Genomic DNA, 13199 nt, shown 5'->3' on the forward strand with positions numbered 1-13199 from the left:
TGTATGTGCCCCGGTTTTGTATGCGTTCTCACATACAGGCACATGAAGACAAGGATAATGTTAATAGTAATGATCCTCAAACTTTCACAGCATTGGAAACACATTTTCAACAAAAAAAAAAATCAATGTAGAAAGAGGGCTGCAACTCTAGACCTTGTGAATGCATTGCTAAATGCTGATTTAATTCGAAGTATAAGCATTTCTCAAATTTCTTTTATGACTTCATTAATTACACTCTACACATTCGTTCCTGGCATGCTAAGAAGTTCGGCATAGTCAGTCACTCACTGGAAAAACTCTTTGATGTCATGCATTGATTGAATAGTGTTATTGCATTCTTTGTATAAGTTGGCAGGAACACAGTAAACATAAAGCATGGGAATATGTTTAAAAGATCATTATTGTATTTCGCTTTCAATGCATTTTTGTGATTATAGCAAGCTAGTCAGTTTATTTCAGGGACCTGAATTTAATCTATATGTTTATGAGAATACATATTAAGATTATAATTGTGTTGTCACCACCACTGTAAGCCAACTGTTAAGCTAGTGGGTTAAATAGAGAGGTATTTTTTTTAATTATGTTTACACTGTGTTGTGCAAGATTTTGCATATAACTTGATAAATATTTTGTTTGTCTTTATTTGTAATTTAGGCAAAGTGATTTAGTGTTACATTAGTGAGAAGCATTCATGTTTACTCCCCCCTTTAGGAATGGGTCTCTTTGAATTTTATGACAGAGTTGGGGGAGGATGTGCCTTAAACCAGTTTGACAAGTGTTTCTCTGCTAAAGTCTTTCAACCCCCGCAAGAAAGCCAGGCAGCCTAACATATGGTCTTGGGGGGTGGCAGGTTTTAAGATGTTGTATCCCCCATTGGTCTGAAGAATGGCTGTTTGGAATTGGCTTGTATCAGAAGCCTTTAAGTACCATGATGTCCTATTGGCTCTAAGGGTTGGACAGAGAATCTATAAATCTACTTGCTCAACCACATTCGCTCTCTCTTACTAACATATGATGAAGAAGCATCTCACACCAAGAACTGACAAGAACAACACAATGAAGAGCACAGTTCGGCAGCCATATTGGACCAGTAATATGGCCTGTTCTGAAGAAAGCTGAGCACCAATGAAGACTTAACTAGAGACATTTTAAGTAACTAACAAGTCTGTGTGCCGCCTGAACTACACATCACCATTTAATCAGGTTGTATGGTTGACAATATTCAAATGTACTTTGCATATTGTTATTATTTATGAATATTACCAATAATACATTGTTTAAATTGCAACTTAACTCTTGCTTTTCTTTTACTATACCTAATTGCCTGAGGTTATAGATATAGAAGGGAAGATGGGGAGAAGTTATATATTACAATACCTTATAAACAGTGGTAAGTCTGTGAGATTATGCATTCTGACAAAGGCTACTTATTAATAATACAAAAGGGGAAAACAGAGCAAAATATTACTTTACCAAGACAAAACACACTGCTACAGTGCTGCACTGCTGTTCAGTGGAGAAAAGCATTCCAATACAACCAAGATGCTACTGTATTGACTGCATGGGGCAGCAGTAGATTTTAACTGAAAAAAGAATTGGAAGATGAATAGTAAACAGGATAACAAATAGTGAATTGTAATCAAAGAGCTGAGAAGCAAATTACTAAGTCTCAATGTGTTTAACAAAATTCATAGACACACAGTAGGGCAGAAATTTGGAACCAATAAACATATGTAAGCTAAATCAAAGCATTGATAATATGTCAGAGTCAAGCAATAGAGTCATAATTTGTTAATCAGAACTTTACAAAACATCAGATGAATATGTCTTTTAAGGTTTGTGCTGAATCCAATCTTGGATAAGCAGGAAATCTGACCTTTATACCTTTGACCTGTTAATTTCACTCACTGCACACTTCCAATCGACCTTACTTAGCAACAGCATAGAAGCCTTCACAAGTAACCCTCAAAATTGTGGTGCTCTTAAGAAAAGGGACATGGTATCATGGAAGATCGTTACTTATGTTTAACAATGTTTAAGAATGAAACTACAAAAACAAAAGAAAAGACAAGATTTCTTAACCTCTAAAACCCCTAAACAAAGTTTCAATAATTTTTTAAAGAGAATAAAAAATTATAAAATATTCAAAAGCAAATGTCAGATCATGACGGCTGCATGTTTTCTGAAATGTTGCCAAGAGACTTTCAAAGAAAGGCACTGTAACAAGTAATTAAAATGCCCCTTGACATTCTGAAATTTCATATCAAAGCCCTCCACATCTTGTTCTGGATCCTCTATTGTGTCCACACGTTGCTATGTACAGATCCAGCAGTAAAGTCTCTGCTTAAAGTATCTGTTAGCACTTGCAATCGTGAGAAGACAAGAATATAATTATTTGAACATTAGGTGAGCTCAAATGGTTGCTTTCAGTTGCAAAGGTAGAATCATATCATGCTTGAGCTGCACCACTTATTTATTTCCCCAGTCCCAATTACCCCCCCTCCAATCATTTTACTGAGGACTGGTGCAAATGTCAAAATGATGGAATTATGGTTTATCCCCAGTGAATTTCTGACATTAACATTTCTATAACACATCATCCCAGGTCAACATCTACTTTATTTGGCCGTGTGACATCACTGCCACATCCCCTACACTTCTCTGAATGCCTGGTAAGTAATTCTCCAATTAAATCTCACTATTAAATGAAAAGGCTACGAACAAGACAGGCTTTTCCACCTTTTCCGTATAAGTGCATTTAAAAAAAACGGCAGATGAAGCATATGAAAGCTCTAAATTTATTCAAATTTTGTTACTTCAGTGTTTAGATAACATATTGCATTTAAAAATTTTATTTATATCTGATGCTACCTTTTATTAAAGCATAAAGCATAAAAAGAGAAACATTTTCTGCAAACAGGAAATCCATCTCAGTTAACTCCCCACCTCTTGGAACCACCCCTAACTCCATACATTTACATGTGATATGTGAAGAACTTCATTGTCTGGAGTCAGTGTGCTTGCTGGAAGGAGGTAAAGGATATGCAGAGTGCAAAGTGTGAACATTAGAATGCCTACTATAAGTTAAAGTATATTAGCCAGTGGAGGGAAAGTGACCAACTTTAGTATTGGTTTAAAAGTTATGCAAATTACAAATTATTTTTTTAAATCACCCAAAGGAAGGACAGTGAAGTGTTTGAACAGACACAGTGGTGGTGGAGGACCTGGTAATACCCTGCCAAGGATGAATGCCTTGCAGTTTAACTTTTTGTTGTTTATCATATTCTGGTTGAGGCTGGAGGCAGGTAAGATTTTAAATATCTTATATCCTTTCATTCAAGGGACATGGGGATACTGTTTTTTAAATGTATTATTTCCTCCTGTATATTACTTATTTTATGTAATAATCTGTCCAAACAATAAGCTATGCCATTGGTTCCTTGCAGGCACGTGTAAAAAAATTATTTTTTCTCCTAAGTTTTTAGACTATAGATCTTTACAAATGGAAAAACGAGAAGAGCTTTGTGTGGTAGATAACTAAAGTCATATATCTTGAATATGGACTGCCAATACTGATGCACTATGTAAGAAAGCTCAGAGAAGACTATACTTTCTGAGAAGGTTGGCATCCTTCAACATCTGCAGTAAGATGCTGCAGATGTTCTACCAGACGGTTGTGGTGAGTGCCCTCTTCTACGCGGTGGTGTGCTGGGGTGGCAGCATAAAGATGAAAGACGCCTTACGCCTGGACAAACTTGTTAAGAAGGCAGGCTCCATTGTAGGATTAAAGTTGGACAGTTTAACATCTGTGGCAGAGCGACGGGCACTAAGCAAACTCCTGTCAATCATGAAGAATCCACTGCATCCACTGAACAGTGTCATCTCCAGACAGAGGAGTAGCTTCAGTGACAGACTTTTGTCACTGTCCTGTTCCACTGACAGACTGAGGAGATCGTTCCTCCCCCACACTATGCGACTCTTCAATTCCACCCGGGGGAGTAAATGAGAACATTAATTTTATTTTAATTCTTTTCATTTTTATTACTATTTAATTTAATATTGTTTCTTTGTATCAGTATACTGCTGCTGGATTATGTGAATTTCCCCTTTGGATTAATAAAGTATCTATCTATCTATCTATCTATCTATCTATCTATCTATCTATCTATCTATCTATCTATCTATCTATCTATCTATCTATCTATCTATCTAATAGGGCTGACAGAAGCTACTGAAATTAGACTAGGAAGTGCTGTTTTTATTAATTTAACTGTAAAGTTATTGTTTTCTCTTTTATTCATCAAAGCTAACACTCTGCTCATTCTTGGATATACAGTGGAATCTCGGTTTTCGAGCATAATTTGTTCCAGGAAACGTGCTCGCAGTCCAGAACACTCGTATATCAAAGTTAATTTCCCCATAAGAAATAATGGAAACTCAGATGATTCGTTCCACAACCCAAAACTATTCATATAAGAATGATTAATAAAAAATATAAAGTAAAAATACATAAAACAAATTAACCTGCACTTTACCTTTGAAAAGAATCATGGCTGGGGTGAGTGAGTTTCTAAATTCTTGTGGGATTCCACCCAACGGGACAACATGCGGAAGAGCGTCCCAAAGCAATCGCAGGCTCCCAGCGCTGTAGCAGTTCGCTGTAAAAAGCTAATCCAGAAAGATCACTGACATGATATAAGCACCTGCCGTCAGTGGGTGATACAATGAACATTATAAATGCGCAGGGCACAGTACTACTTGGCCACAACCCTACCTGACTGCTGTGTCTGTGTATAGAAGAGCAGCAGATCTTGCTACAATAAATAACCGCGCTGTTGCTGTCTCAAGCTGAATAAAGCTGGTGGTGCAAGACAGGGACATGCACGTCACAGCACATGTACGCACGCACGCACAGTCACAATGCTGTAATAAACAGTATACGCGATGTCGACTATATGAGTGAGGCATGCTGATTCAGACGGAGAATAGGAGATGATTGCCCACAATCCTGAAGTGAGAGAGAGAGAAGAACCATCAGCTCAGTTGTGATTACATGACACTGTAATGACACTGTGTATACATATTACTAGTATTGCAAGACGTCGCTCGTTTATCAAGTCAGAATTTATTAAAAACTAGCAAAATACCCGCGCTTTGCAGCGAAGAAGTACTGTGTTAAAGAAGTAATGAAAAAGAAAAGGAAACATTTTAAAAATAACGTAACATGATTGTCAATGTAATTGTTTTGTGACTGTTATGAGTGTTGCTGTCATATATATATATATATATATATATATATATATATATATATATATATATATATATATATATATATATATATATATATATGTAATAAGATGAGACTTGAGGCGTGAAAGGTTTGGGGCAGCCACCCGCTTAATTCGGTTTCCTGGCTGCAAACGTACTTGAAACATCATAGTCAAGTTTACACAACAGAGTCCAAAACAGAACTGCCTGCCAGAGCAAAGGCAGTGGGCTTTATAGTACAGAGGGCGGAAGTGATGTCGCCTCTGGGCCGGAGCTGGAAGTGACATCATCCTTGGTGCCGGAACCGGAAGTGACCTTATCCTTGGGGCCGGAACCGGAAGTGATGTGTCCTTCCTGGAAATGGCGGCTCCTGGTGGGATTTCCGGGTAAGACCTGCAGAGAACTCAGAAAGAGCGTTAGCGCACCCGCTCCCCTGGGCAGATGTATAATCAGTATTTTCTAAGCCCTTCAGCTGTCCCCCATGCACACGTGTGTGACAAGACTCCCCTCAGCCCAGACCCGTCGGGTCGGGCGACCTGCACCGAGAGATCGTGGGCCCGGGAGAGGGCATCGGCGTTGGCATGAAGAGACCCCTGACGATGAACGAGTGTATACTTGTACTGCTGCAGGTCAAGAAACCACCTCGTGACCCGTGGATTAGACTCCCTGTGAAGGGCCATCCACTTCAGAGGAGCATGATCCGTCACCAGAGTGAACATGCGACCCAAGAGGTAGTACCGCAGCTGAGTCACCGCCCATTTGATCGCCAGAGCCTCTTTCTCCACCGCCGCGTACCTGGTCTCCCTGTCCAACAGTTTCCGGCTCAGGTACATAACGGGGTGTTCAACACCGTCGACGCTTTGGCTCAACACGGCTCCCAAGCCTGTGTCCGAAGCGTCCGTCTGGAGGACAAAAGGGAGAGAGAAGTTAGGGGAGATTAAGATAGGTGCTGAAGTCAGAGCCCTTTTTAAGTCACTGAATGCCGCCCCCACTTTCTCAGACCATACCACCGTATTAGGAGCTCTTTTCTTTGTCAAATCGGTCAAGGGCGCCGCTCTCTCGGAGAAGCGAGGCACAAACCGGCGGTAGTACCCGGCTAAACCGAGAAAGGATTGGACCTGCCGCTTGGTTTGCTGGCTGCTCACTTACCACCTCTGGGACGGAGTGGATAGCTGCTTTGAGCTCCTTTTTCTGTTGGGGAGATAGCTGCTCGCCGAAATTAAGGGAACTTACTTCAGCGAAGAGAGAGCAGGGCTGTCCAGAGGAGGGATCGGGATCCCTCTCCTTCCATGGTTTCAGCAGGTTTACATGATACACTCGCTCAGCTGGTCGACGATTGGGCTGTTTTACCAAATAGTCGACCAAACCCTTCCTCTCCTTAATTTCGTAGGGGCCTAGCCAATGTGCGAGCAGTTTAGAGTGAGAAGTAGGTACCAACACCATGACGCGATCCCCCGGTTGGAACTCCCGGAGAGTTGTGCCACGGTCATAAAGGCGGGCCTGTGCTGATTGTGCCTCCTCTATATGACTTTTTAGAATCGGTCTAATTGCATCAAATCTATCGCGCAATTGGGCGATATATTCCAAAATATTAGTGGAGGGATGTGCCTCCCCTTCCCAGCCCTCTTTTAAAATATCTAATAAACCCCGGGGCTGTCTTCCGTACAATAATTCAAATGGAGAGAAACCCGTAGAGGCTTGAGGAACTTCCCGGTAGGCAAAGAGGACAAGGGGGAGGAGTTGGTCCCAATTCCTCCCATCCTTGCTGACTACCTTACGTAGCATTTGTTTGAGAGTTTGGTTAAATCTCTCTACTAACCCATCGGTTTGAGGATGATACACCGAGGTCTTTAAATGCTTTATTTTCAGTAATTTGGCAGTCTCCTTGAATGTTTCCGAGGTAAAAGGCGTTCCTTGGTCCGTCAGGACTTCTCTAGGAATGCCCACTCGCGCAAAGACTCCTACTAGTTCCCGTGCAATATTTTTTGTGGTAGCCGAGCGCAACGGAACGGCTTCTGGGAATCGGGTTGCATAATCCACGAGGACGAGTATATATTTATATCCTCGGGCTGAGGGTTCTAGGGGTCCTACTATGTCAACCCCAATCCTGTCAAAGGGAACGTCAATGAGGGGAAAGGGGACCAGAGGAGCACGGTCTCTCCTAGGAATTTGCCGCAGTTGACACTCCGGGCAGGAGACGCAAAAGCGGCGAACCTCCTCGTTAATCCCCGGCCAAAAAAAATGGAGCTTAATTCGCTCTAGTGTTTTGTCGGAGCCGAGATGGCCTCCAAGAAGGTGGGAGTGTGCTAACTCGCAGACCTGCCGCCGGTAGGTTCGCGGGACTAGCAACAACTTCCGGACCTTCCACTCATGTTCAGCGACCCGATACAACAAATCATTATCAATGACAAAGTGAGGTCCCTGTGGCATGGGCTGATGAGTGCGTTGCCGTTCACGAGGACCACTGCATTCTTTGTGTGTTTTAGAGAGTCGTCATTCCACTGTTCTCTCTTGAAAGAAGCCGGCGTTGCTTTAAACTGAAAGTGCAATTCAGAGAGTGGGTCCGGTCTGACCTCAAGGGGCGGAGACTCCTCCCTCGCTGCCGGGGTGCTGGTGGATGACGTAGCAGCCTGCGACGGTCTGGGAGTGCCTTCGTCATTTTCTTGGCCTTCCGCCCCACTCCCTGTCGGCTGATTGCACGGTGTGGAAGCAGCTTGAGATGAGTCTTTGTCATCTATAATGAGGCCATAAGTTTTTCGGGGAATGCTTTCTAGGCTACCGCTGTTACTATTAGACCAGTCCCGCCCGAGGATTACGGGAAACAGAGGATCCGGGTGCACCGCTACGGTAAGTTGTCTAAGGGTTCCTCCGAGACATACGTAACACCGGGCGGTTTTGTACGTGCGGATATCTCCGTGTACACATTTGAGACTGGTCGTTTTTTTAATCCATTGTTGCGGTAGCACAAAACGGCGAGCAACGACAGACACGCTGCTGCCGGAATCAAATAGGGCAGTTACTTTATGCCCGTTAATGAGAAGCTCCCCCGTATGTTTGTCTGCCAGGGGATTGCTAAGGGCACACAAACAACTCCGCCATTGTCCCCTACGGTCCGCCTTATTCCCCGACAGGTCGCAGGCCAGACGGTCCGGCGACTTCAGAACAGGCTCTGGATTGCGTGGAAGGGACTGCTTCAGTGGGACATAGCTCCCGGGTAGTCCACAAAGCGGCTGTTCTGCCCTCCCAGGTTTCACAGCTGGCCTCGGTGTTTTTAGGAGCTGTAGGAGCTCGTCCATTGAATGAAATTCGCCCCAGGCTGGCTGGGCAAAATCCTGGGGTAGGTGTTGTAATAGCAGAAAACAAGCCACTTGCTGCACGATTTGTAACGGGGTCAAATCAAATGGCCGTAGCCACTGACCCACTTGTTGCCAGAGAGCTATAGCCTGCTCTGTAAGCCCTTTACTTGGGTTAAACACCCAGTTTTGTATTTCTTTTACCTGATGGCCTGGGGTCAACCCATCGTTAACAGGGACCTTGGTCCCGATGGGCGGCTCGGCTCTCCTGCCCAGGAGAGCACACTGAGCTACTTGTGTGTGTTCCCCAGAAACCAGCCCACGCCTGTGGGTCCCCTCTACCTTCTCCACGAGATGGGTTGTTAGCCCCGGGTTATGCTCGTGGAGCAGAGCCTGCACCGCGTCCTTCCTGACCCCCCGGCGCACTCCCTGCCCCGAAACTCGGCCCCGTACTCACCCACCTGGTTCCTTGTAAGGTCGTGTCCCGGGTTCTTCAGGGACACCATCCTGCCGACAATGCCACTGTAATAAGATGAGACTTGAGGCGTGAAAAGGTTTGGGGCAGCCACCCGTTTAATTCGGTTTCCTGGCTGCAAACGTACTTGAGACATCATAGTCAAGTTTACGCAACAGAGTCCAAAACAGAACTGCCTGCCAGAGCAAAGGCAGTGGGCTTTATAGTACAGAGGGCGGAAGTGATGTCGTCCTCTGTGCCGGAGCTGGAAGTGACATCATCCTTGAGGCCGGAACCGGAAGTGACCTTATCCTTGGGGCCGGAACCGGAAGTGATGTGTCCTTCCTGGAAATGGCGGCTCCTGGTGGGATTTCCCGGGTAAGACCTGCAGAGAACTCAGAAAGAGCGTCAGCGTACCCCGCTCCCCCTGGGCAGATGTATAATCAGTATTTTCTAAGCCTTTCAGCTGCCCCCCATGCACACGTGTGTGACAATATATATATATATAGTGTCAGGGATGCCAGGGGCGACGACCCGGCCGGGACGCCCTGAAGGACCAGAACAGGCTCTACGCCCACCCTTGATCACGTAGGGGCTGCCACCCTGGTTGCTTTGGGGGCCACAGGTAGAGGGCTTGGAAGCCCAACCCTGTAGGGGCCTGTGGTCACCGCCAGGGGGTGCCCCAATGCCTTGGGAACCCTGGTCCTCAGCAATTCCGCCACAACAGGAAGTGCTGGGAGGAAGAGAAACAGGGACACCCGGTGAGCTTCCGGAAGTACAACCGGCACTTCTGCCACCCATGGGCGTGTCGGCGGGTGATTGCCGGAATTCACCTGGAGCACATCCGGGTGCTGATAAAAGGGGCCGCCTCCCTTCATTCGAGGCTGGAGTCGGGTGGAAGAAGGACTAAGCAGAGGAGAGTGGAGGCGGCCTGAAGAGTGGAGGTTTTGCGTGTTGGCCAGGACTTTGGAGACTTGGGGTTTGTGTGCACTGTCTTTGTAAATAAATGTGTGGTGGTGGAAACCAACATGTCTGCCTGTCTGTGCCCGGGTAATGTTCACAATATATATATATATATATATACACACACACACACACACACACATATAAACATATACAGTAATCCCTCCTCAATCGCGGGGTTGCGTTCCAGAACCCCCCGCGATAGATGAAAATCCGCGAAGTAGAAACCATATGTTTGTATAGTTATTTTTATATATTTTAAGCCCTTATAAACTCTCCCACACTGGTAACATTATTAGAGCCCTCTAGACATGAAATAACACCCTTTAGTCAAAAGTTTAAAACTGTGCTCCATGACAAGACAGAGATGACAGTTCTTTCTCACAATTAAAAGAATGCAAATATATCTTTTCTTCAAATAAGTGTCTGCATCAGGAGAAGAGAATTTAAGAGAGAGTGCGAGCGCTCGCAAAGAAAAGCAAACAATCAAAAAATTAATATGTGTCCTTTTAAGTTTGCCGAAGCACCGCAATAAAGCGGCATTTTTCAGAGGAGCGTCAGTATCTTCTAAGCAAACAACCTCTGTGCTAACAGCCCCTCTGCTCACACCCCCTCCGTCAGGCGCAGAGAATGTCAGAGGGTGAGAGAGAGGCAGAGACAAGCAAACAATCAAGCAGTCAAAAGAATAATCAAGCATATCTTATAGCATTGAGGAGTTTTAGTTAATATGTAATAATAAAATAATAATACATTTTATTTATATAGCGCCTTTCCCATGCTCAAGGCACTTACAGAATATAAGAAAGAACGGCAGGGTATACAGTATATAGCATAGTACAAAGCAAATTAATAAATAAGAAGATTAAGACAGTAAACTCAGAGAAAGCCTAACAGACAACAGAACTGATGGTCTAGCACACACATACAGGTTACATGAGCATCTTGACAGAGAGGTAAACTGAGAGAAGGGGAATGAAGTCAAATAGAGCTAAAAGCCTTCCTGAACAGATGAGTTTTAAGTTGTTTTAAAAGAATTCATGGAGTCAGCTGACCTGATTAATTTCGGTAGGTCATTCCAGAGTCTGGGCGCTATACAGCTGAAGGCCCTGTCACCCATGGAGTGTAGGTTAGTGTGGGGCACAACAAGATTGCCAGAATCAGAGGACCTTAGTGGACGGGCAGGCACATAGTGATGGAGAAGGTCACTGATGTAGTTTGGCGCGAGGTTATTTAAGGCTTTGTAGGTTATTAGTAGGATTTTATATTCGATGTAATACATGCTCTGATTGGGTAGCTTCTAAGCCATCTGCCAATAGCGTCCATTGTATGAAATCAACTGGGCAAACAAACTGAGGAAGCATGTACCATAAATTAAAAGACAAAGTGACCGCAGAAATCCGCGAACCAGCGAAAAATCCGTGATATATATTTAGATATGCTTACATTTAAAATCTGCAATAGAGTGAAGCTGCGAAAGTCGAAGTGCGATATAGCGAGGGATTAATGTATATACACATATACATATACATACATATCTACATATATACATATACATATATATATCTTGTCACAGACGTGCGAGTAGGAGGCAGCTAAAGGGCTCAAGTAATTGTTATAAAACAGGGGGCGGCGGAGTGCGCTGACTGTCTTTCTCAGTTCCCTACAGACTTTTCCCAGGAAATCCTGCAAGGTTCCGGCGCCTCTGAAGACATCACTTCTGAAGCCGGCCCCTTTGATGATGTCACTTCTGAAGCCGGCCCCTTTGATAATGTCACTTCTGAAGCCGGCCCCTTTGATGACGTCACTTCCGGTTCCAGTCCCTTTGATTACATCAGTTCCTCTCAAGACCTTTAAAGCCTCCATCTTGGGCTACTATAGTTAGTTCTGTTTTGGACTCTGTGATATGCACATCGTTTCTTTGATAAGAAAACCCTTTTGCAGCTGGGAAAAACAATATATGGGTGGCTGCCCCAAACCTTTATAATGTTTTGGACTCGTTTATATGACCATACATATATATACATACACACACATACTGTATATATAAACATATATATACATATACACATATACATATACATATATACATATACATACATATCTGCATATATACATATACACATGTATATAGATACACATACATATATACAAATATATACACATACATATATACATATATATTGTAAAAGGCGCTATATAATGCCCGACCCGGCACAGACCACGCAGAGGCACGTGTACAAAACACAGGCTTTATTGTTTTTTCTTCACCCATGGGCGCACGTCTTCCACGTGACCCACAGGCAATACACAGTCCCAAAAGCACCAAACAAACTACAACCAACCCTTTCTGCCACCACCGCTCCTCCCTCCGGGTGGGGCTGGTAAGTTGTCCATTGTAGCGGCTGGCTCTCCGCAGCACCCCCTAGCAGCCACCCCATCTCCCAACCGGGCTGTGGTGGACTCCATGTCCCATGGAGCCACGGGGGAGACTGAGGAAGGACCCACGGCCAGGGAGGCTGCCCCAGGCCCCGGGAGGCATTGCACTGTCCATGGTGGCTCCCCTGGGACGTATGTAGCAGAGGCGTCCCGGCTGGGCATGGGACCCGGCTGTCCATCACAATATATACACATACATATATACATATATATATATATATATATATATATATATATATATATATATATATATATATATATATATATATATATATATATATATACTGTGACAGACAGCCGGGTCCCATGCCCGGCAGGGACGCCCCTGCTGCTTATGTTCCGGGGGAGCCACCATGGGCACTCCAGTATCTCCCCCGGGACACTTGGTGGCAGCCTCCATGGCTGACGGTGACTCCCCAACCATCCGCAGGGCTCCATGGGAGATGGAGTCCTCCACAGACTGGTTGGGGGCTCAGATGGCCGCTAGGGGGAGCTGCATGGACTCAGCAGCCTGGCTGGACAAATCTTCAGCCCCACCCGGAGGTGCAATTAGGACCAGGTGGTCAAGCACCTGGAACACTTCCGGGTGGGTTATAAAAAGGGCCAGCCACCACCACTCAAAGAGCGAGAGTTGGGAGGAAGGAGACAAAGCTTGAGAAGGAGTGGTGGTAAAGGAAGGAAGGTGGTGTTGCTGTGAGTTGGACTGGTGGTTTGTGGGACCGTGTATTGCCTGTGGGTCACGGGGAAGACGTGCGCCCATGGGTGAAGAAAAATAAAGGTCTTGT

General features: G+C 44.5%; 1 protein-coding gene across 2 annotated transcripts in view; it reads left to right on the top strand.

The window, feature by feature from the left end:
- Positions 1-3028: 3028 nt before the first annotated feature.
- The window catches only part of LOC120535297 (adhesion G-protein coupled receptor G5-like), a 53398-nt gene continuing 43227 nt past the window's right edge, over positions 3029-13199 (top strand). For both annotated transcript variants that reach the window (XM_039763045.1, XM_039763046.1), the window contains exon 1: positions 3029-3305. In XM_039763045.1, the coding sequence (XP_039618979.1) occupies positions 3143-3305 (163 nt within the window). In that variant the 5' untranslated portion in view covers positions 3029-3142. The remainder of the gene's footprint in view (positions 3306-13199) is intronic.

The sequence above is a fragment of the Polypterus senegalus genome, chromosome 9 (assembly GCF_016835505.1).
Source record: "Polypterus senegalus isolate Bchr_013 chromosome 9, ASM1683550v1, whole genome shotgun sequence".
Lineage (NCBI taxonomy): Eukaryota > Metazoa > Chordata > Cladistia > Polypteriformes > Polypteridae > Polypterus > Polypterus senegalus.